Genomic DNA, 23,474 nt, shown 5'->3' with positions numbered 1-23,474 from the left:
TTCCGATTCTGTGTCTCCCTCTCTCTCTGCCCCTCCCCCGTTCATGCTCTGTCTCTCTCTGTCCCAAAAATAAAAAAATATAAAACGTTGAAAAGTAATCGAAACCCAGCAGACACAGAAAAAGCTCTCGGACTCCCCTCAACTGCCTAACTCTGGACAAACTGGAAAGGAGAGCCTGTACCAGGAAGAGAGCTATCAACAGAGACCCCTTTACCTAAAAAACTGATCTGCATCATAGGGCAAGCTTGGTTTTCCAAATCCCTCCTGTTACCTTCCTGCTAATAGCCTTCCTCCCCTTGGTATCCTCAGGCCCTACCCCTCCCATATGAACTTCATGTTGCCTCACTGTCTTTGAAATTTTATGTCTGTGTGGATTCCCCTTATGTACGCTATTAAATTCAATATTTTTCCTATTAATGTGTCTCATGTCAATTTGATTCTAAGTCCAGCTAGAAGGACCATAGGGCAGAGGAGGGTCTTCCCCCCGACAGATGCTACGTGGTAACCAGATGCACTTACCTATTCATGACGCCATGAGGCTCAACTGTGAAGGCTTAGTCCTGACCGAGCGAGTGAGTCTGGGGGGTGAGAGGGCGCACAAGGTGGTCAGTGTTTCGTTCTTCACGGACCCGGTCAAGTGGGCTCTCGGGGGTCGAGCAGAAAGTGTCGAGCTGCTGAGTTAACTGAAAAGGCATTTTTTAAAAGACATCCCTATTGGTGAGAGTTTATTAAAAATGTAAATTATACAAAACTAGGTAGATGTGGTTTTTGAAGGTCAAGAGGGTGGCAAAATAGTTTCCCGGCACACTAAGAGAAATATGGTGACAAATACCAGGATAAACAGAATTTCTTTTTTTTTTTTAAGGGTTGAAATGGATTTTTTTAGTGGGTGGAGAAGGTTGAGGCAAGAGGGCTGCTGTACTTTAAGTTTTTAAATAATACTTGTTTTTTTTAAGCCGTGTGCCTGCTTCGGTAAAATAAACATCATAAAATATTCACAGACTATTAACACCGTTTGAGGGTTATGTAAAGTAGTACTACAACAGTATAGTTAAGTGTTTTTATAGAGAATCAGTGCATAATGACCAGTTTCCAAATTTTGTGATTAGGTGCGTAGTTCTGTCTTTGAACTATATCTGTGTCCAACTTTATCCCTCTCTTTTCTCTCACTTTACCGCTTACATATTGTAAATAATATTAAAGTCAGGGATGATCATCTCACTATTTTACTGCCCATAGCACCTTATACAGTGTCTTAAGAGTAATGTCTCAGCATGAATAGACACTTTTCCAAAGAAGACTCCAGATGGCCAACAGACACAGGGAAAGATGCTGAACATCATTCATCATCAGGGAAACACAAATCAAAACCACAATGAAATACCACCTCATACTGATCTCAGTGGCTAAAATGAACAACTCCAGAAACTACAGACGCTGGCGAGGATGTGGAGAAACGGGAACCCTCTTGTACTGTTGGTGGGAATGCAAACCGGTGCAGCCGCCCTGGAAAAGAGTGTGGAGATTCCTCAAAACACTAACAATAGAATTACCCTACAACCCAGCAATAGCACTGCTAGGAATTTATCCAAGGGATACAGGTGTGCTGATTCTTAGGGGCACATGCACCCCAATGTTGATAGCAGCACTATCAATAATAGTCAAATTATGGAAAGAGCCCATGTGCCCATCAAGCTGATGAGTCGATAAAGAAGATTTGTACATATATATACAACGGAATACTACTCGGCAATGAGAAAGAATGAAATCCTGCCATTTGCAGCAACGTGGATGGAACTGGAGGGTACTACGCTAAGTGAAATAAGTCAGAGAAAGATGGATACCGTATGTTTTCACTCATATGTGGAACTTGAGAAACTTAACAGAAGACCATGGGGGAAGGGAAGGAAAAAAATTATTTACAGAGAGGGAGGTGAACCATAAGAGACTCTTAAATACAGAGAACAAACTGAGGGTTGATGGGGGTGGAGGGGCGTGGAGAATGGATGATGGGCATTGAGGAGGGCACTTGTTAGGATGAGCACTGGGCATTGTATGTAAGTGATGTATCACAGGAGTCTACTCCTGAAGCCAAGAGCACACTGTATACACTGTGTGTGAGCCAACTTGACAGTAAGTTATATATATATATATATATATATATATATATATATATATATATAACATTTATATATATAATTATAACATATATTTATATATATAATTATAACATATATTTATATATATAATTTAAAGATATATATAAGTTAGAAATAAACAGAGTAATGTCTCAGAATATGATTGATAAGTATGTTTTCTGGGTTGTTTTTTTTTTTCAAAATCTTGCTAAAAAGTGCACAAATAATACAGACTCACTCTAGAAAAAATAGAAAATACAGAAAGCAAACAAAAAAAATTAAAATCACCCAGAAACTCCTCTTACCATCTTGATAACACCCGTCCAAATGTTTTCCTGGGTAATATATACATGCAAAGAAATCTGAAATAAAAATTATCCAATATACGCTGTACCCATTTTCTTAGGATAAAGTAGAGTTTTTAGGTCAGCAGGTATGTCTTCTTTTGAAGGCTGTTTGTCATGTTGCCAAACTGTCCTAAAGAAGTGTTCTATCAGTTTCAGTCCCCATTACTAACTTACTAACTAACTTACTAACTACTTACTAACATTACTCTTACTAACTAATGGGTAGAAATATATTTATCAGAGTTGGGTTCATTAGTATTTCTTAGAATAAGAGTGCATTTGAACATTTTAAATACAGATACAGCTTGTCATTTTGTCTTTAATTTTCAGTATGTTTCCCCTTCATATACAAAGTTTCTTTTTTTAATTTTTACCTGCTCAAAACTGTCAGCCATGTTTTTTTTTTTTTTTTTTTTTAATCTAAAAAAACTTCTCCCCCATTTTGGCATTCTATGTTTCAAAAGCTGTTCTTTCCACAAGATCATATGTGTGGAATAAACTGATTTTTAAGAATTCAGTCGTGTGACTACCTCTCAACTCTATTTTTCTCCCCATCAGGAAAGCAATTGAAGAATTGCTTAAAGAGGCAAAACGTGGCAAAACGAGAGCAGAAACGATGGGACCTATGGGTTGGTAAGTTCTTGAGTGATCTTCCTTAAAACAGAACAGTAGTAAAGAGAAAGTCTCGGCTGGAGATGTGGATACGTAAATCTGTAGCCGGTGAAAGGAATGTAAAACTGTGGCTGTAGAGGAAATCCCCCAGAGGCGAGCAGGAGAGTGGGACCCCTGTTGAGGGCCAGCTCTGGGGACTCTGCGACCCTGAGGAAGAGGGCTGGGGGTATGGAGGGAGAGCATCTGTGAAGGGTCCGTCATCCCTTTAGATCACAAATCCCTAGTGGATATGTAGATCTACTGCCCAAAGGCGCCATGTGAGAGTAATGTTGTATCAGTGTTCATTGTTTAAGGATCTCTGTTTTGTTTTGTTTTTTGTTTCTTTTTATTTATTTTGAGAGAGAGAGCAGGGGAAGAGCAGAGAGAGAGGGAGACAGAATCCCAAGTGGGCTCTGTAGGGCTCAATCCCGTCAGCTGAACCGTGAGATCATGGCCTGGGCTGAAATCAAGAGTGTGACGCTTAACCGACTGAGCCACCCAGGCGCCCCAAGAATCTCTGTTTTAATTATAGCCCTTGGCAAATTGAAATTTATTTTTAAAATTCTACTCGTAAGTATTTCGACTATGTGACAGTTCAGCTGGGTAGAACTTAAGTTGCCTTTGCAGTTTCTATACAAAATAGAGCTTTAAAACTTAAAGTTTAGAAACAAAAGAGGAATTTACCCTTAAGAATTTAATCCTAAGCATTTTTAAGCTTCACTTTAGCAATAACATAGGCATTCATGTGTTAAATATGCTGAGTTTAGATCTTTTATCTAGAATTTAAAATCCGCAACAATGGAGGATTGTGGGTGATTAAGAAAAGAGTCGAATCTAAAAATGAGAAAAACTAGGCTTCAGAACACACCTCATTCTGTAGATTTGACTCTTAGAACCATGCACATGATTTACATAAAATGTAAAACAAAGTTAAGTAAATAAAGGGAAAAGTCAATCCTTAAAAATCAAGCAAAATAAAACAAATAGATCTAAAAAGCCATTTAGTGAATGACTTAGCCGCACATAAAGGAACTACTGTGCATGATCTGAAACGTGACTACATTTTGAAAAGAACTACCGGGAAATCTTAAATTGTTTTCCATCCTCATGTTGTCAAAAATATGATGTTGTTATTCGGAAAATATTATGTAACAGGATAAAGCAAATATTTACCTGCTCTAAATACCAAGGTGTCCGGCGTCAAAGGGGTGCAAATGTAAAATCAAAGTAAAAACCTGTAATCCTAAATTCGAATTGGAAATATCAGTACAAAGCCATGCTTTAGAGAGATACCTGACTGCAGATCTGAAGCAGTGTCTGGGCTTCACCAAACTGCAAGTTAGAGGTCACAGTCACCAAGACTGCCCTCACTTCTTACACCACCTGCAAATTCAGGGAGTTCCCAACGTACCCTCAGCTTCCTTAAGTCACCGATGAATCCCTACAATTCACAGAAAACTGTGAGACTCACAGTTACGGCTTACTACAGGGAAAGAACACAGATTCGGATCAGCCAAAGTAAGGGGCACAAAGGGTATTGTCTGAGAGGGTTCCAGACATGAAGCTTCTGTTGTCCTCTCCCCATAGAGTCAGCATTAAGGTGTGACAATATACGTGGCATATCGTCATCAGGGAAGCTCACCCAGGCCTCGGTATGCAGAGTTTTTATTGGGATTTCATTACTTAGGCATGATTGATTGCTCATGTGGTTGGCCTCAGTGTCGAGGTTAACCAAGACCCTGTGACCCAAAGCTCCCGCCCAAAATCACATGGTTGGGGGTTTTGGCAGGGCCAGCTTGCGCTCTAAGACCATCAGGCATGGCCTGCCCCATCCTAAGATCCACTCTAGACAAAGACATTTCTGTCCGGCGTGTGACATTACCTCCTAGAATTGAGATCCCCTCCCAGAAGTCCGCCCTCTCTGTGGGCAAGGTTACACCGTTACTACATAGACAGGGAATGTATAAGACGATCCGGAGAATCTTGTCACACGAGAAAGCAAAGAAACATTCGAAGACTACTGTAGTGATGGCCGAAAGACTCAGGAAACAACTTGAAATCCCTCCCGCCAGATGGGGTAATTTGATCACCAAGAAGAATAAAGCTATAAAGACCGAAATACCTCAACTATGTTCAGATCCACAAGGTCATAATGATAATCACAACAAGAAACTTAGCGGTCCCGTTTGGAGAATGCTGTGGAACCAAATCATTGTCCATAAAATTGGCAAAGAGAGAGGAAGAATAAGACATTTATCCTGTTCCCTGTACACATTGTGCTGTGGGGTTACCAAATCACTGATGAAAGAAAACTCCCCTGTAGAACTGCAACTATTAAATGTAAAAGGACATCGTGGGGTGCCTGGGTGGTTCAGTCGGGTCGGTTTAGCGACTGACTCTTGATTTCGGCGCGGGTCATGATCCCACAGTTGGTGAGTTCGAGCCCCACATCGGGCTCCACACTGTGACAGTGCTTGGGATTCTTTCTTCTTTCCCTCCCTCTCTGCCCCTCCTGTACATTCTCTCTCTCTCTCTCAAAACAAATAAATAAACTTAAAAATTTTTTTAACATAAAAGAATGCTAGAATAAGATCACCATTTGAATTCTTAGCAACTCAATAAGAAAACAATCAATCCAATTTAAAAATAGGCAAAAGATCTGAACAAACACATCATTGAAAATGGTACAGGGTTGGCCAATCAGCATATAAAGAGATGCTCACTGCTTCAGCGGTGTCTCTCCCTCTTTCTTTGCCCCTCCCCACGCACACTCTGTGTCTCTCTCCTTCAAAAATAAAACAAACATTAGGGGCGCCTGGGTGGCGCAGTCGGTTAAGCGTCCGACTTCAGCCAGGTCACGATCTCGCGGTCCGTGAGTTCGAGCCCCGCGTCGGGCTCTGGGCTGATGGCTCAGAGCCTGGAGCCTGTTTCCGATTCTGTGTCTCCCTCTCTCTCTGCCCCTCCCCCGTTCATGCTCTGTCTCTCTCTGTCCCAAAAATAAATAAACGTTGAAAAAAAATTTTTTTTTAAATAAATAAATAAACATTAAAAAAAAAGAGATGCTCAAATCATTAGTTATGAGGAAAATGCAAATGAAAACATCAGTTAGTTACCACCACTAGGGATGCACTGAAGTATCCAAAATAAAAATTAAAAAAGGCTGACAGTCCCAAATAAAGACGAGGACATGGCACAACTAAAATGCTCACACACTGTTGGCAGAAATGTAAGATCATACAGCCATTGTGAAACATAGTTGGCAGTTTCTTATAAATACTCATCACAGAGACTTCTTCTAACCAGTTATCAGAGAATTGAAAACTTAGGCACCCACACAAATGCGCACAGTAATGTTTATGGCGCTTTTATTCATGATGGCTCAAAACTGGAAACAACCGAGGGACCCTTGGGTGGCTCAGTCGGTTAAGCGTCCACCTTGGGCTCAGGTCATGATCTCGTGGATCGTGAGTTCGAGCCCCGCATCCGGCTCTGTGCTGACAGCTCGGAGCCTGGAGCCTGCTTCGGATTCTGTGTCTCCCTCTCTCTCTGCCCCTCCCCTGCTCGCGCTCTGTCTCTCTCTGTCTTTCAAAAATGAGTGAACATTTAAAAATAAGTAAAGGAGTAAATGAAAACTGGAAACAACTGAAATGTCTACTGACTAATGAACGGATAAACAAATCGTGGTTCTAGCCGTACATTCAGCACTCCTTGATAATAAAGAGGATGAGAAATACACACAGCATGGCTGAATCCCAGGAGCCTGCCAAGTGAAAGAAGCCAGACAAAAAACCATACACAGTGTAAGGTTCCATTTATGTGGCCTTCTAGAAAACCCAGAATGATAGGGACCGAAAACATATCACTGGTTGCCAGGACATGGGGACAGAAGGAAGGGGTTAACTGCAGAACTTGGTGGGTGACAGAAACGCGCTACGTCTTGATCGACCTCGTACATTTGTCAAAACTCTTAACGCTGTTTACTTAAAAGGATAAATTTTATTCTGTGTGCATTCTGTCTCGTAAACCCAATTTTAAAAGAAAAAGAATGGCATCATTGGCAATCCCTAAGGATGCACTGGACCTAGGCAAAGGTCACTGGCCGCTACACTGACCAGATGCAGACTTGCTGGGAACCATTCTGGGACAGGTCAGGCGGACCCACACCTGAACTCACGGACCCGTCTTCATGCTGAGAAAAGATGCGGAAAACCAGGCCACTACTTAGGAGACATCCTTGTCGGAGAGACTGAACCCCAATCTGATCCCATCTCCAGTCAGAACTACTGGCTTGCACAAAATACAGAGGCCAGAGGAACACATTAACTGACACTATAGGAATAAAATCACAAAAGTCCAATGTGGGGAATTCTATGGGACAAACAGCCCAATTCCCTTTAACAAAAGACTTGCAGAGAAAAGGAGGGGAATCCTATGAACTAATAGACTTGAGACACGCCAAGTAAAATGTATACCTTGTTTGGATCCTTATCCAAACTAACTATAAAAAGACATTTATGGGGCACCTGGGTGGCTCAATCAGTTGAGCATCTGACTTCGGTTCAGGTCATGATCTCACGGTTCGTGGGTTCGAGCCCCGCGTCGGGCTCTGTGCCGACAGCTCAGAGCCCGGAGCCTGCTTGGGATTCGGTGTCTCCCTCTCTCTCTGCCCCTCCCCTGCTTGTGTTCTCTCTCTCTCTCTCTCTCTCTCTCTCTCTCTCTCTTTCTCTCTCTCTCTCAAAAATAAACAAACATTTAAAAATTTTTTAAAAAAAGACATTTTTGAAACAGTTGGGGTAGTTGATGACATTAAGTAATTAATATTGATTTTTTTAGGTGTGATAATGGTTTTGCTGTTACTTCATTTTTCAGAAGATATTATCTTTTAGAAATTGATTGTGATGTATTTATGGTTGAAATGATACAAAATGAAGTAATCCAGTGTGAGTCAATCTGTATGTCACATATGGAATCATCTTAGATTCAGTAAAATACCCACTTCCTAGAAGGATAGTTACTCAAATTGGTGAGATAAAGTGGACAGAAATATTCTGCATGGTTCCTGGCATGGAGCAGTCAGTCAGCGTTATTAGATCTGCTCTTATCTTCTTTCCAGCCCCCTGTCCTTTACAGAGATAAGGTGCCTCTTCTAAAGTGAATCAAATTAGTACAAGTTTTGTTAGGGGCAGGCCACTTTGGTGTTTGGTATAAGGCAGGACTGTGATCAGGTTGACTGTAGCCGCTGGTCCAATCTCATACCTTCAGTGAGAGAATCAGTACGGAGCTAAATCATGAATTCAGATGGCCCGACAAGTGAGTATGAAAGTATCAGTCAGGGCTCTTGCTGTGTTCGCAATGTTCAAGGGCATAAGTTCTTTCTAGGCAGCTCTCCAAATAGAAGTCGTTTATCCTGACAACCTTTCTGCCACTTACTGACTCGGTAGAACTTTCGGATAGTGAGAGAACTGGTTTATCAGTGTCAGCTCCATTTTCCCTGGAGAGAGTTACCCCACGCGCGGGTCATCTTGACGTTTGTGGGAGGAAGGATGTGCCCATTGGGTGTCACATCAGTTAGGCTGGCAGTTCCCCCAGAGTTGTCAAGGACCCAGGTTCCTTCCAGTTTTCGAAATCTTCCAACCACAGAGTGTGATTCTTTTCCACATGGTCTAGTATTGGCCCACTCCATTTCACTTAGCAGAAAGGAAGGAAGAAGCCACGCCCCCCCCCCCCCCCCCCCCGTCCCTTTAAGGACACTCCCCAGAAGTTGTGTCCACCATTTCCACCATTTCTACATGTACTCCACTGGCCAGAATTTTGTTCCATGCCTTCACCGACTACAAGGTCAGGAATTCGGTCTTTGTTTTGCTCCAGGTAGTCAGGTGCCAGATAAATATCTGGGGTTCGTTTACTCTAGAAAAAAGGAAGAATGGATAGTCGGGGACAGTTGACACCCTCTTCCCATGAAGGAAGCAGAAGCATGTTGAAAAGGGAGTAAAGGGTGGGAGGCTGGGGCGCCTGGGTGGCTCCGTCGATTAAGCGTCTGACTTCAGCTCAGGTCATGATCTCATGGTTTGTGGGTTCGAGCCCCGCGTTGGGCTCTGTGCTGACAGCTCGGAGCCTGGAGTCTGCTTCTGATTCTGTGTCTCTCTGTCCCTCCTCCACTCATACCTTCTCTCTCTCTTTCAAAAATAAATAAAGAAATCTTAAAAAAAAAAAAAAAAAGATGGCAGGCAAAGCGAAACATTCAGACTTGTAAGAGATGGGTCCTGGGAGAATAGGGCTTGAAACTTGTTAAGTTCCCATTAGTCTACAGGACAAGAATTCTTGCTGACATTGCTGACATTTTTTTCAGTTGTCTTAATAACGGTGATCCTGAGCCGTTTTAGTTTTAGGGTCCTTTTATACTCTTAGGAACTATTGAGGACCCCAAAAAATTTTCTTGGTGGATTGTATCTATCAATGTTGACTGTATTTGAAGTTTAAATTGAGCAATTTAAAAGGATCTATTTATTCATTTAAAAAATGATAATAAGCCCATTACATGTTAAAAGGAAATAATATGCCTTTTATAAAAATAACTACATTTGTGGAAAAAAAATACTGAGTTAGAGTGATATTGTTTAATATTTTTGCAAACCTCCCTCATGTCTGACTTATAAAAGACGCTTGGAAGTTCATGTCTGCTTCTACAACCTGTTGTTTTGCTTGAAGTATTTGAAGAAAATCCAACCTCACACAAATATATGCCCAGAAAAGCAAGAAGTATTTCAATAGCCTTTCCAGAAAATTATGGTATTATTTAATTCTCCGTCAAAATTTTGCAAGTAATCTCAGCGAGTAGTAGATTCTTAACCTTCTTTTTAATAATGCAGACTTTTCATATTCCGTCATAATAAAATCGCTTGGTCTCCCTTGCACTTTAACTGGATCTTCTCCCCATACATGATTCTGTAACATCCTTCATTAGCCATCTCAAAAATGTTGGCTCATGAGTCATCTTCTAATGACAACACATTATATAATACTTAAAAAATACATTTCTAAATATCACCACTAATCTCATCAGAGAGTCTTTTAAATGTTGGGAACCTGTCAAGTTCCCAGTTTTCCAAAAATCTAATTTTCTTTCACTTGAAAACTCCAGTTTTATCATTGGCAATGAATTCTGCAAGCTATTTTCCTTGAATTGACAGGCTCACTCACCTCTGAATAACCAGCTAGTTCACACGCAACTCAAACATTCACGTAGGTTCTTTTCCTGAAGGCAGCTTCTGGTCCAGCACAGCCTGGCAGCTATGGGCTATGCAAAGAGGTCTGACTGAAGGACAGCCACGACTTGCTTCTACTCCTGGTGCTGGCACAGCGAACATCTTCCCCATCAGGCTCATCCTGGGAACACCTGGTTTTCCCTCTGTTTAAAGTGTGTGTGTGTGTGTGTGTGTGTGTGTGTGTGTGTAAATAAACACTTTTAACCACTAATGCAGTGGTTCCCAAACTCATCTGCACATTTGAAATCATCTGGAAAACTTCCCAAATTACTAATGTCTGTGTCCCGCCACCAAAAATTACGAGTTTGCGGACGGCCTGAGCCAAAGGGTTTCAAAAAGATACCCAGGTGATTCTAAAGTGCACACAAATTTGAAAAGCACTCTGCCAGTCCCTATTTATTAAAAAGAACGGAACCATCCTGCAGGTAGAATTCACACCTCTCCCACGGGCAGACGGCATCAGAGCACTTGGATAGCCAGCCCAGCCACGGGAGCCCCAAGTTCCATCTCTGACAAGCAGACCTTCTTGGACAGATCTTAAAGGAGTAGACAATCTGTTGCTTACTAGTGGGCCATGGTTTGTTTTTCTAAGCATCTAGAAGGCCTTTATATTTGCTTAATATATTTTATTTTAATTTTTTTTAATTTTATTTTAGTTAGTTAATATATAGTGCAGTATTGGCCACAGAAGTTGAATTCAGTGATTCACCACTTACACACAACACCCAGTGCTCATCACAGCAAGTGCCCTTCTTAAGACTCATCACCCATCTAGCACACCTCCCACCCCACTCCCTCCATCAACCCTCAGTTTGCTCTCTATCGTTAAGAGTCTCTTGTGGTTTGTTTCCCTTTCTTTCCCCCATCCTTCCCATATGTTCATCTGTTTCCTTTCTTTTTTTTTTTTAATGTTTATTTATTTTGAGAGAGTGTGTGTGTGTGCGAGCAGGGGAGGTGCAGAGAGAGGGAGAGAGAGAATCCCACACAGGCTCCATGCTGTCAGCACAGAGCCCAATATGGGGCTCGAACCCACAAACAGTGGGATCATGACCTGAGCTGAAACGAAAAGTTGGACGCTTAACAACCAAGCCACCCAGGTGCCCCTCATCTGTTTGGTTTCTTAAATTCCACATATGAGTGAAATCATATATTTGTCTTTCTCTGACTGACTTACTTCACTTAGCATAATACATTCTAACTCCAGCCACATCATTACAAATGGCCAGACTTCATTTTTTTGGTGGCTGAATATAGTGTGTGTGTGTGTGTGTGTGTCTGGGTGTGGGTGTGTGGGTGTGTACCCATAGTTTGACTATTGTTGATGGTGCTGCTGTAAACAGTGGGGTACATGTACCCCCTTTGAAGCTGTATTTTTGTGTCCTTTGGGTAAGTACCTAATAATGCAATTGCTGGATCACAGAGTGGTTCTGTTTTTAGTTGTTTTTGTTTGTTTGTTTGTTTCGTTTTTTGTTTTTGGAACCTCCATACTCTTCTCCAGATTGGCTGCATCAGTTTTCATTCCCACCAACAGTGCAAGACGGTTCCCCTGTCGCCACATCCTCGCCAACACCTGTTCTTCCTTGAGTTAATTGTAGCTATTCTGACAGGCGTAAGGTGGTTTCTCGTCATGGTTTTGATTTGTACTTCCCTGACTGTGAGTGATGTTGAGCATATTTTCATGTGTCTCTTAGCCATCTGGATGTCTTCTTTGGAACATTGTCTATTCATATCTTCTATCCATTTCTTAACTGGGTTGTTTGTTTTTGGGGGTGTCGAGTCTAATAAGTTCTTTATAGGTTTTAGATACGAACGCTTTATCAGATACGCCATTTGCAAATATCTTCTCCCATGACGCAGGCTGCCTTTTAGTTTTGTTGTTTCCTTTGCTGTGCAGAAGCTTTTTATCTTGACGAGGCCCCAGTAGTTCATGTTTGCTTTCGTTTCCCTTGCCTTCAGCTAATAAGAAGTTACTCCAGCCAAGGTCAAAGAGGTTGCTGCCCAGTGTTCTTCTCTAGGATTTTGATAAGTTCCTGTCTCACATTTAGGTCGTTCATCCATTTTGAATTTGTTTTTGTGTAGGGTGGAAGAAAGTGGTCCAGTTTCATTCTTTTGCGTGTTGTTGTCTCGTTTTCCCAACACCATTTGTGGAAGAGACTTTTTTTCACGGAATGTTCTTTCCTGCTTTGTCAAAGATAAATTGACCACGTAGTTGTGGGTCCGTTCCTGTGTTTTCTATTCTGTTCCATTAATGTGTGTGTCTGTTTTTGTGCCAGTACCATATTGTCTTGATGATTACAGCTGTGTAATATAGCTTGAAATACGGACTTGTGATGCCTCTAGTTTTGTTTTTCTTGTTCAGGATTGCTTGGGCTGTTCGGGGTCTTTTGTGGTTCCACACAGACTTTCGGATTGTTTGTTCTAGCTCTGCGAAGAACACTGGTGGAATAGGGATTGCATTAAATATGTAGATTGCTTTGGGTGGTATCCACATTTTAACAATATTTGTTCTTCCTATCCATGAGCATGGAATGTTTTTCCATTTCTTTGTGTTCTCTTCAGTTTCTTTTGTAAGTCTTCTATAGTTTTCAGAGTATAGGTCTTTTTCCTCTTTAGTTAGATTTATTCCTATTGTTTTTGGTGTAACTGCAGGTGGGACTGATTCCTTGATTTCTTTTTCTGCCGCTTCATTATTGGTGTATAGAAATGCAGCAGATTTCTGCACGTTGATTTCATATCCTGTGACTGCACTGAGTTCACATATCAGTTCTAGCATTTTTTTTAATCACGTTGATTAAAATTAAGGAATTGAAACGAGTCTTTCGGGTTTTCTCCATAGGGTCTCGTGTCATCTGCACATAGTGAACGTTCTTCTTTGTTCTTCTTCTTTGCCGATTTGTATACCCTTTATGTCTTTTGCTGAGGCTAAGACTTCCAGTACTATGTTAGATAGTAATGGTGAGAAGGGGCCGTATTTGCCTTAAAATTTAAAATAGAACTAGGTCGCCATTTTTTTCCCCTCTTGGACATTCCATGAAACGATCTTAGCGAGGTCGTTGAGCCATTGCCAGAAAGAGACTGCTGAACTAAAGAAAATGCAGTGGAAATGCCATTTTTTATTTTGTAAAGAAAGAGGCCATTTGGTGCTCTGTACTTCTGTGCACGTATTTCAGCAAAAGAATCTCTTCAGAAGCTGTTCTTTTTTTTTTTAATTTTTTTTTTCAACGTTTATTTATTTTTGGGACAGAGAGAGACAGAGCATGAACGGGGGAGGAGCAGAGAGAGAGGGAGACACAGAATCGGAAACAGGCTCCAGGCTCTGAGCCATCAGCCCAGAGCCTGATGCGGGGCTCGAACTCACGGACCGCGAGATCGTGACCTGGCTGAAGTCGGACGTTTAACCGACTGCGCCACCCAGGCGCCCCTGGAAGCTGTTCTTAACAGAGGCCTCAAGGTGGCTGAAATATCGGCCCATATGACTTCCTTTTAGTCAACGTAAAGGAATTTATAGGCACACATTTCAGCAATTTGCACAGCTTCACGGTCTACAAAGCTGTTTTTATTCTGGTCACATTCACATCAGCTGATCTGTAGCCCAATGTCATTTCTGCGGCGAGGGCTCGCAGGACTTCAGCCTTAGCCTGGGAAAGGCTTATATTCCAGTATAAAAGGTTACAGGGATTGAGTGGGACAGAAAATGATTCTTCGGTTTTCTTCACCTGGTTGTTTTAAGGCGAGTGGCACTTTTGGGTGCCTTTCTGTTTTGGCCTGGAGTCGGTCCGGTGATAAGGTGAAAATTCCTGTACGTCGTTCTTCTGTTGTTATGTAGTCAGCTTTATACCGGAAAGCAGATCATTTCTCGAGTCTTTTTGCAGGCTTTTTTTTTTTTTTTTAATTCACTTGCCTGAGCCCCAACCGGTAGGTATAGTAAGAGGCCGGGCTCAGGCAGCAGTAAAGAAGACTCCCTCCTGGCTTTAAAGGTGTCAGTCCACTGGTGGACACGGACAAGTGAGCAGGTGAGCACAGCTCAGCGGGGAGGGAAGGAAGGGCTCGCATTTCAGAGTGACTCACGGATGAGGCTCTTGGCAGTAGTTCAGGGCCACGAGATCCAAAGCCTCTACTCTATGGCTAAGACCATGGGGCCCAGAGAGGTTTCCTGAGGCCCCAGCTAGCCACTTGCAGACGCCTGGGTTCCCACTTGCTTTCTCGTCCCTGGCTGAACACTCGTGTCCTACACTAGCTCTCTTCCGTGGATTGTTGTCCGGCAGGATGCCAATGTGTCATACTTCCTGCGCCTTCCTGCCCCAGCTTCCCGCATTCCTTCCACATCCAGTTACGAGTGAATCGAGTGAATTGTGAGATCGTGTGAATCGGAGAGCCCCGCGTGCGTTCCCGCTGGGTGAGATCGCTGTGGACATGATGTGTGCGGCTCGGGGAGCAGGAAGCCAAGGACAGCAGGCTTGTCACGTATCCCGGGACACCACCTTTCCCATTCCGGCTTCTGAGGTTTATCGTCACACGCCTCTGTTTCCTCCCGGTGGTCTCCCAACAAGCATAAATACGTGGACAGATAGCCTGGCCTTTATCTTTGCCGCAGGACCTACCCTGTGCCTTCTCAGACTTTGAAAAATAAATTACCAGCGGGGCGCCTGCGTGGCTCAGTCGGTTGGGCAGCCAACGCCGGCTCAGGTCATGATCTCATGGTTCGTGGGTTCAAGCCCTGCATCGGGCTCTGTGCTGACGGCTCAGAGCCTGGAGCCTGCTTCGGATTCTGTGTCTCCGTCTCTCTCTGCCCCTCCCCCGCTCGTGCTCTGTGCTGTCTCCTCTTTCTCTCTCAAAAATAAATAAGTGTTAACAACAAAAAACAAAAGACCAAAAAAACAGCAATCGGGGTGCCTGGCTGGCTCAGTCGGTTGAGCATCCGACTTCGGCTCAGGTCATGATCTCACGGTTCGTGGGTTCAAGCCCTGCATCGGGCTCTGTGCTGACGGCTCGGAGCCTGGAGCCTGTTTCAGATTCTGTGTCTCCCTCTCTCTCTGCCCCTCCCCCGTTCATGCTCTCTCTCTGTCTCAAAAATAAATAAACATGAAAAAGAATTAAATAAAAATTAATTAATAGCATAACTATATATGTACATACACGTCACCTATCTCACATTACTTTTAGATACAGCACTGGGGACAGAGTAGCTGAAAACCTACCTTGGGCCTCAGGACTGTTGTCCGCACCACAGAGTAATTAAGAATTAGCAGTTGAGCGATGGGGATTATGACGCTCTAAAAGGATTTCTCGGGTGGCCACATGCTGAGGCATTTGATTGCCACATCGCAAACTGTAGGCCCCCTGGGTGGTTGTGGTGGCTGTGGCAGCTTTAAACAAGAAAATGAGTTGCAATCAACCACAGCGTCAAGATTAAAAATATTTCCCTTGTTTCCTGGAGCGTTGGGAGTCCAGTTCTTTCTAAGGGTCCTTTTTCACTTACATCCGTCATGGCGCCGAGGAACGTGCCCAGCGGCAGGTGGAGCGCCACTTGCTGGCGCGGGAGTCAGTGTGGCCACAGAACACAGGAGTGAGTTGGGGAGCGTCACACGGGAACTTGGCCTCCGTTTCCCTCACCAGAAAAGTAAGAATCATAATTTCGCAATGCCTGCTCTGCGCCCCCGGTGGCAAAATCGAGTGCGTTTAGGGCGCTGTCTGCCCTTGTCGCCGCCCTGTCCGTGTCAGCGGCTCCCCATCTGACCCCACGTCCAGATTCGCTTCTTGGTGCCCGGGCCAGACAAAGCAGCCTCGGCGGCAAGCGGGCTGATGGGCTTAGCGCCTACGGTTTCCTCGCCTGACTGCCCTGCTGATTCACCACCCGGTGACACCCCGCATGTGTCTGTCTCTCCGCTCCTTCTTCTCTGGGACAATCCTGGAGGGTGGACCTTGGCGTCAGACCCCCCGGCTCCCATCCCACTAGCTCGGGATCTCTGACGAGTTGCTTTTCGTCCTCTCTTGTCCACCCATAAAGTGTTTGATGACTGGAGAAACGGAACGAGGTCGTGTCAGTCATGTGATGGATGGCACGGGGCAGTCACTTCACGCAAGTTGGTGTCAGCATGGTTCGCCTCGTTGGCCGGTGATCGCATGTCACTATCTGACGGGTCGTATTCGTGGGACCGTTTTATTTTTAAAAAATACTTACTTTGAGAGAGAAGACGCGCGCGTGCGCAGGGGAGAGGCAGAGAGAGAATCCCAAGCAGGCTCAGTGCTGTCAGCGCAGAGCCCCACGTGGGGTTCCATCTCACCAACCGCGAGATCATGACCTGAGCCATGACCCGAGCGCAGATCAAGAGTCGGATGCTTAAGGCTTAACTGACTGAGCCACCCAGGCGCCCCCGTGGAGCTACTTTCGAATCCAAAAGTGTCAGGTCTGACCCCGTAGCACGTTAGACGTTACAACTGCCCACCTTCAGCAGGAGAGAGACAAAAAGTATTAAAAAATCAGTATTTAAAAAAGTATTAAGATCAGCAAAAGAATTACGTATCTCTCCCCCGTTCTGTTCTCTTGGTTTGTTTTATAGTCTACTGTTTTTCGTAAGTCGAGCATGATAACTACCAGGAGGATGTGCCTTACTTCGCAAATCAGGTTACATAGTGTGCGCACTCAGAAGGAGAGGGAGAGGTGAAAAGCTTCTAATCCCGGCCTCAATCAGTCTCGAGTCTGTCTCACAGCAGATTCTCTAGAAATCCGCCTTCCCCCCGGCTTGCGGCAGCCTTCGTCACAGCTTCTGCGCGGACGGCTTTGCAAGCGAAGCAAAGCCCGTCACTTTCCGAGTTCGCCAGAGGGAGGATGCTGGATCTTAAGCCTGAAGTGCTGTCGTGGGTTCTCTCCAGTGGACTTGTAACCGGTCCCGTTATATTTAGAGTTTTATATCCATTTATATCGCTAGCGCCTGAAATCGGCTCTTCCCACACGAGCTAGGATAGCTTTCTAAAACCCAAAATGAAAGCAGCCAGCCAGGGTGAGACCACTGACGTTGTACGGATCACAGCTGCAGACAGGGAAGCAGCTGCCCCATCCCGTGGCCTCTCCGGTCCCCAACCCCAGCAGCGTGTCTTGGGACATAGCCAGGGACGTAGGCGGTGCAGAAACATCGAGCAGCCGCGCCCCAGGCGCAGGCCTTATATACCCCAGTGCGGATGTGAAAAACCCTGGAATGGTTGGCACCTAACGCCAGCTCATCGTGTCATCTCAAATACACGAAAAAGCGGCACCAAGAGAGAGCTGAGACGCCAGATGGAGAGATGGGTGAAATGAATTTTCAAATGGGATGAATGAGAAAAGAGTCGTTTTCTAAAGGGTTAACATACAGACCATGAGCAGAGAATTTCAAAGGAAAAAGTTATGTCTTATTACACCATGATCCTGGCTAATAGCTTTTCAAGACTTTGAGAAAAATAACTCTACACACGCACTTAAATTTTTTTAAAGGAAAAACGTTATGCCTTACTGCACCATGATCCTGGCTGATAGCTTTTCAAAACTTTGAGAGAAAAATAACTGCGAGCAGAGAATTTCAAAACTGGGACAGACTTCAGAAGCCACCTACATACCCCGGCCCTCCGTGTTCTATCTGAAAAGCATCTGCAGAGCTCACATAATTTAGGAAATGCAAATTATAAGCTCAGAGGGATACCCCGTAGCCCACTGACCGCCCCCCACCCCCCCACACCAGTGGGGGACTGAGATGTCCTGGAAAGGGAAACTTCCAGGTGTAGAAATACCAAAACTTTCCAGTTCTACCCAATTTTGCGAAAATTTCTATAAAATGTCATTAAGCTTTTCTTGCTGGCTCAGGTGGTTGGGTTTTTTTTTTTTTTTCCTTCTTTTAATTTTTTGTTTTTTCATTGAGAAACATCAGGTAGCCCACTCTGTTCTTGATTAACTTATTATCCCCGGTGATTTGAGGCTTCAGGAGGTTCTCCTAAGTCACCATCAAGGAGAATTCCCTGCTAAATTAACGGATGTGAGTGTGGCATGCACCCTTTTTCACAGAGAGAACATGAAGAGTAATAATGTCGGTCCACATTCCCTGTTTAAAACCCTTGAATCCTGAGAAGTTTCTAAATTTAGATGTTTTCCCATTTTAGCAAGGCACTTGAGCACATCCAGTGTGCATGACGAACACCCCCAGGGGTGCTCGTTCAACACGTTATCCCGTCTGCCCCCAAACCTCTGAATGCTTCTACTATAAATGGGATCAAGACTAGACATAAATAGCCCAGTGTGCAGTTAGGCCAGGTTTTCGGCTTCATAGAAAGAACTTGATTTTCAGAGGTTTTAACACTTGGGAATTGTGGATGAGAAATTATAGACCCATAGGTAACATGCACTGAAGATTTACCGTGTGCCAGGCAGGTACTGTGCTAAGTGCTTTATGCATTGTCTCAGTAAGTCCTCCCAATAGGTGGATATTTCTGTCACTCCCCTTTGCAAATGGGGAAAACGGATGCACAGAGGAGTTAAGTAACTTGCCCACGGTCACGGTCACATGGCTAGTTAGCAGAGCTAGGATCTAAAGCAGCGCTGACATTTACCAAGCGCTTGTTACACATTAGGTACTCTTCTAAGCATGTTCTCACTCACGGGATCTGCAGTCATTAACCACACTTAACAGGCAAGAGGCCGTAGGGAGATCACATGACACGCCCAAGGTTCAGTTGGATAGATGGTATGATTTCAGAGCCTGTGTGCTCAGCGGGTACCATGTTGTACGCACGCGTAGCAATAAAGCACCGGGCCGTGAGGTTCAGCAAAACGAGTTACGACACTGGAGGCTGGGGCAGCTCTCTCGCCATAGATTTCCTCAAATGTCAGCAACACTGTTGCAGTCCTTACACCCTGATATCCTCACTGCACATGTTACAACGTCTTCTTGTGGAATCACTTACTATGCGAGCTGTGAATGGGGCGCCTGGGTAGCTCAGTCGGTTGAGCGTCCCACCTCTGCTCAGGTCATGATCTCAGCGTTTGTGGGTTCGAGCCCCACATCGGACTCTGTGCTGACAGCTCGGAGCCTGGAGCCTGCTTCGGATTCTATGTCTCCCTCTCTCTCTGCCCCTCCTCCACTCTGTCTCTCTCTGTCAAAAGTAAATAAACATTAAAGATAAAAAAAAGCTGTGAAGGCCAGTTTTCTTGTGGACTTGACCCTAGAAAGCCCTGTCATTCTCTGAACAGCCCTTCTGGGCGCTGTGTTGAGTCAGTGGGTCCCACAAGCAGCTGGAAGCTAGGAACTGTCCCCTGCGGCTCGGCCCCCCTGCTCTCTCCGTGGGAACCTGCGTGTCCGTAGCAGAAGAGCTGTGCTCATCTCAGGCAAGCCCGTGGGGGTGGAGATGGCCTTACGTGGAAGACAGCGAAACCAAGCAGAATTCACCAGGCGCTACCAAAGGTTTTGTTTTGATATCCTGGGTCATTGTCCCATCTGGCAGTGCTGGCCTTTCCCCCTTGGTCTAATCCCGAGAAGAGCTGACCGGTTTTATCGGCACTGGCCTGGCACGCTCCACTGAACGTAGCCCAGAATTTTCCAGAGCCAGCCGTCCGTAGCCCCCCACATGCAAGAGACCCATGCGGTCCACTTAGACGAGTGACCCCGCTCCTGCCGGAAGCACTGGGCACTCTCAGCTTGTCGCTTGCCACCCGCCACGTTGAGGGGCCGCTTTCTCCCGCAGTCTGGCTGCGTCGTGCGCTTTGGTGACACCAGCGTGTCCTACTCTTCCACATCTTTCCCGACTTTGCAGGGGTTCAGGTTTCTGCTCCGGAACGGTGCCTGCAGTTAGACCCTCTGGTGCCACGGAGGTCCAAGCAGGGTGGCCTCTCGTCGATGCCCCCTTATTGCTCAGGGCTGTGGCTCCAGGACAGGGCAGGTGGCTGCACCTCGGGACCCTTGAGGTAGCGTCATGCTGGCTGGTGTGCTCTTTCTGGAAGCTCCGTGAAGCCCCCGCGGGGCCACCGGGAGCCACGTGGTGTTCAACCCCCCCCCCCCCCCCCCCCCCCCGTGCTTCGGAGCTGGTTTTCCTTTCCCCGTTGTCACTGCCTTTCTTCTTTGCCCCTCAGCTCATGTCCTGTGGCTTCTAAACTCCGGCGCTACCCAGAGAAACAAACCAACCCCCCCCCCCCCCCCCCCACATCGCTGCCGCCTCCAAGGGTTCCCACCGCCCCTGCCGCGCTCCTCTCTGCCTGCATTTCCTTTTCCCCCTGTTCTAGTTCTTTCCCTCGACACTTCCGGCCTGAGCATTAGCCCCGCCTGGCACGTCGAGGGCCAACACCACCTTTGATGCTTCTCAGGTATTGTCTCCGTCCGCGTTGGGCCCAAGAGCTGTTCATTTGCCGCAGGAGACGTTTCCTTTTCTTTTTTCCCCCCACCTGTCATTTCACTTCCGGATTCGATGCCGTTCTGGTTGCTTGAGGTGGTCTGACCTCCCTGTAAGTGGCAATAGGTTGATGTCTGCTTCTCTTTTCACTGATGGGGGGGGGGGGGGTGCTGAGCTACAGGGTCACTCCAGTGGGGTGCCCGTAGATTGAGTTTGAAGTCATCGTGTGGGCTTCTCTTTGAATCGGTTTGCTGCAAACATGGGAGATGATAGAATCCTGCATTCGTTTTTGTTTAGTACTAGCCGCTCTGAGAAACGTGATTGGGGGGGGGGGGGGGGAATCAGCATCCTAAAATAGCCCGTCACGTGGCAGACAGCTCAAGGCCAAGAGCAATATGCAGGCTCTCACCTGCGGGGGGGGGGGGGGGGGGGGGGGGGGAGTTCTCCAAAATGAGAGATTTGGTACACGTGAAAAGGAAAAATACTGCAGTGTATACGTAAGCCTGTCAACTAGTAATTTAATTAGCTACATCTTGTCTCTTGGGTGAACTTGAATCACAAGCTACTTCAATGTACCCGGAGCAGAAATTGACCCAGAGGGTGGGCCTGTGTGAAGTGCTCCCCACGAGAGCACAGAGTAGCGTCCTAATGTGGCAAGTGGGAGAGATGTTTGCTTTTAAAGGTAAAAAGCGATTCGTGCATTTGTATGGATTCTTTGCGCAATTTTAATTTCCAGAACAGAGCATTTGGCTCCAGTACTCAAGACACGGCAAGGCATACTTTTCTGTTGCCCAAGAGGGACTTCTTTTTACTCTTTGGTAATGAAAAACGAGCCCTGATAAATGCAGCTCGCGATGCAGGTTAGAGTCAAATCAGGCGTTGATCATTCAAGGGGAAAAGACTGAGTGGTTCCGTTCTTTCTCCGTGTGGCCCCTGGGTCGCAGGGGGAAAGTGAGTCCCAGGGAGAAGAGGGGGCCGAAGCGTTCCGATGGGGTCCGGCCGGCCGTCTCCGAATTCCAAGCGTCTTGCCTCTTCCCCCTGGTGCTCCGAGTTTACACTAGGTGGCATGCAAGGAAAGCCGAACAAATTCAGAAACTCGCTTGCGTGTTCGCAGAACCCTTCGGCCCGAGCTGCGACCGGCGATCGGCGGGCGCGGCGTCGGCGCGGGCTGCGTGGACTGACGCTGTTGTGTTGTTCCCTCCCCAGGATGAAGTGCCCCCTCGCCGGCGCGAATAAGAGATTTCTGATTAACACGATTAAGAACACGCTGCCCTCCCACAAAGAGCAGGACCCTGAGCCGAAAGAGGCCACGAAGGCACCTGCGAAAAGCCAGAGCCGGAGGGCGGAGCACCGCAAGGGGCACCGAGGCCACCCTTACAAGCCCAGCTCCCAGGGCCGGGGCGCGCGCGGCGGCCCCTCGCCACCGCCAAAGCGGAGCAGCCCGGAGAGGGGCCCGGCGAGGGGCCCGGCGAGGTACGAGAAGCGGTCCGACAAGCGGTGAGGCCGGGACCGCGCGGCCGCTGCCTCCGGGACTGGGGCTTGTGCGCACGCGGGGTTGGGGCACGGGCCTCGGGCTGGAGTGGTTTTCAGCGCCGGTCCTTTGCGGCGGCGACACGGCTGTCCGCGCCCGGGGACTCGTCTGCAGGCGGCGCGGCAGGTTTCGGCCACTCCGGCAGCGCCCCGCGCACGCGTGTGGTTTCTGTTCTCTCTCGTTCGCCAGTTGGTTTCGAAATAAATCTGAAACGGAAACAAAGTTCCCCGAGATGGTTACGACTAGTTCCAGGGTTGTTTGTTGGTTTGTTTCATGTGTTCCAATCGTGGCCATTTCTCAAGTTTTTTCCAAAAAAAACAAAAATCACTTGTAAATCCTAGACGTTATCTTGCTGGAGGCTGAATTTCAGAGGCAGCGGTCAGCCGGCCAGTGACCGTGCTTAGGCCGAGGTGTGGCCCTTGGAAGGGCTGGAAATGTACCAGGAAGAAACGCAGCGAGAGACGCCTTGCCGGTTTCCTTTTCCTGCGAGCGAGCCCTCGGGGAGGGTGCCCACAGGGCTTTGGGTTTGGTGTTCCGTACCAACAGCCAGAGCCGGGAAACGGGGCTCTGTCGCTGCCTTGTGCGTTCTCAGACTCATTCCCCAGGTGAACCACCTTTCCATAGTCAGTTTTGGGGGCAACGTGTGCGTTCTAAGCGGTGCTTTCAAAAGAACCCTCAAAGGTTAAAGTTAAATTATTCAGTGCTGTGTCTTCTTGAGCTAAAGACCTACGTTACCACCCTCAGTAGAGTTGTTTCCGAAATCTTAATGTTAAATAAAAGTGTGTTTACAACGCCTTTTTCTGGTTTCGGTGTTGTTTTCTTGCTTTTTGTTTTGTTCCGTATCAGGGTGTCTCCCAAATGAACGTACAATTACAGACTTTGCAGACCCGCGTCCTTCCTTTCATACTCAGGAAAGTGCCACGAAGTCCCGTCTTCCCCAGCCCACAGAAGGAAGAAGAATCTGTCTGTCTGGTCCCCGCCCGGTTTTCCGTAGCGTCTGACCTTCTGCCTGGCTGCTCTCAGATAATCACCCGCCACAGCCTGTGCCCTGCTTCCTGGCAGCCAAGAAAAGCCCTTTCTCAGGGTCAGAAAGGAGCACATCCGAAAAGTTAGCTTTGGGGTGTTTATAGAGAAACTAGACTAGACCGAGTGCTGCTTCCCCAGCGAGCCACCGGCCACATCCCGAGTCTGG

At 46.2% G+C, this 23,474-nt stretch overlaps 1 protein-coding gene across 1 annotated transcript in view; it reads left to right on the top strand.

Moving 5' to 3' along the window:
• LOC112860892 (protein POLR1D) overlaps positions 1-23,077 on the top strand; it is a 49,298-nt gene extending 26,221 nt beyond the window's left edge. Inside the window, exons 2-3 of the mRNA XM_025924106.2 lie at positions 3,044-3,118; positions 21,958-23,077. Of these exons, the coding sequence (XP_025779891.2) occupies positions 3,044-3,118; positions 21,958-22,252 (370 nt within the window). The 3' untranslated portion in view covers positions 22,253-23,077. The remainder of the gene's footprint in view (positions 1-3,043; positions 3,119-21,957) is intronic.
• The last annotated feature ends 397 nt before the right edge of the window (positions 23,078-23,474 follow it).

Source organism: Puma concolor, chromosome A1 (assembly GCF_028749965.1).
Source record: "Puma concolor isolate L17-30 chromosome A1, mPumCon1.1.hap2, whole genome shotgun sequence".
Classification (NCBI taxonomy): domain Eukaryota; kingdom Metazoa; phylum Chordata; class Mammalia; order Carnivora; family Felidae; genus Puma; species Puma concolor.
This window is presented reverse-complemented; position numbering and strand designations above follow the sequence as displayed.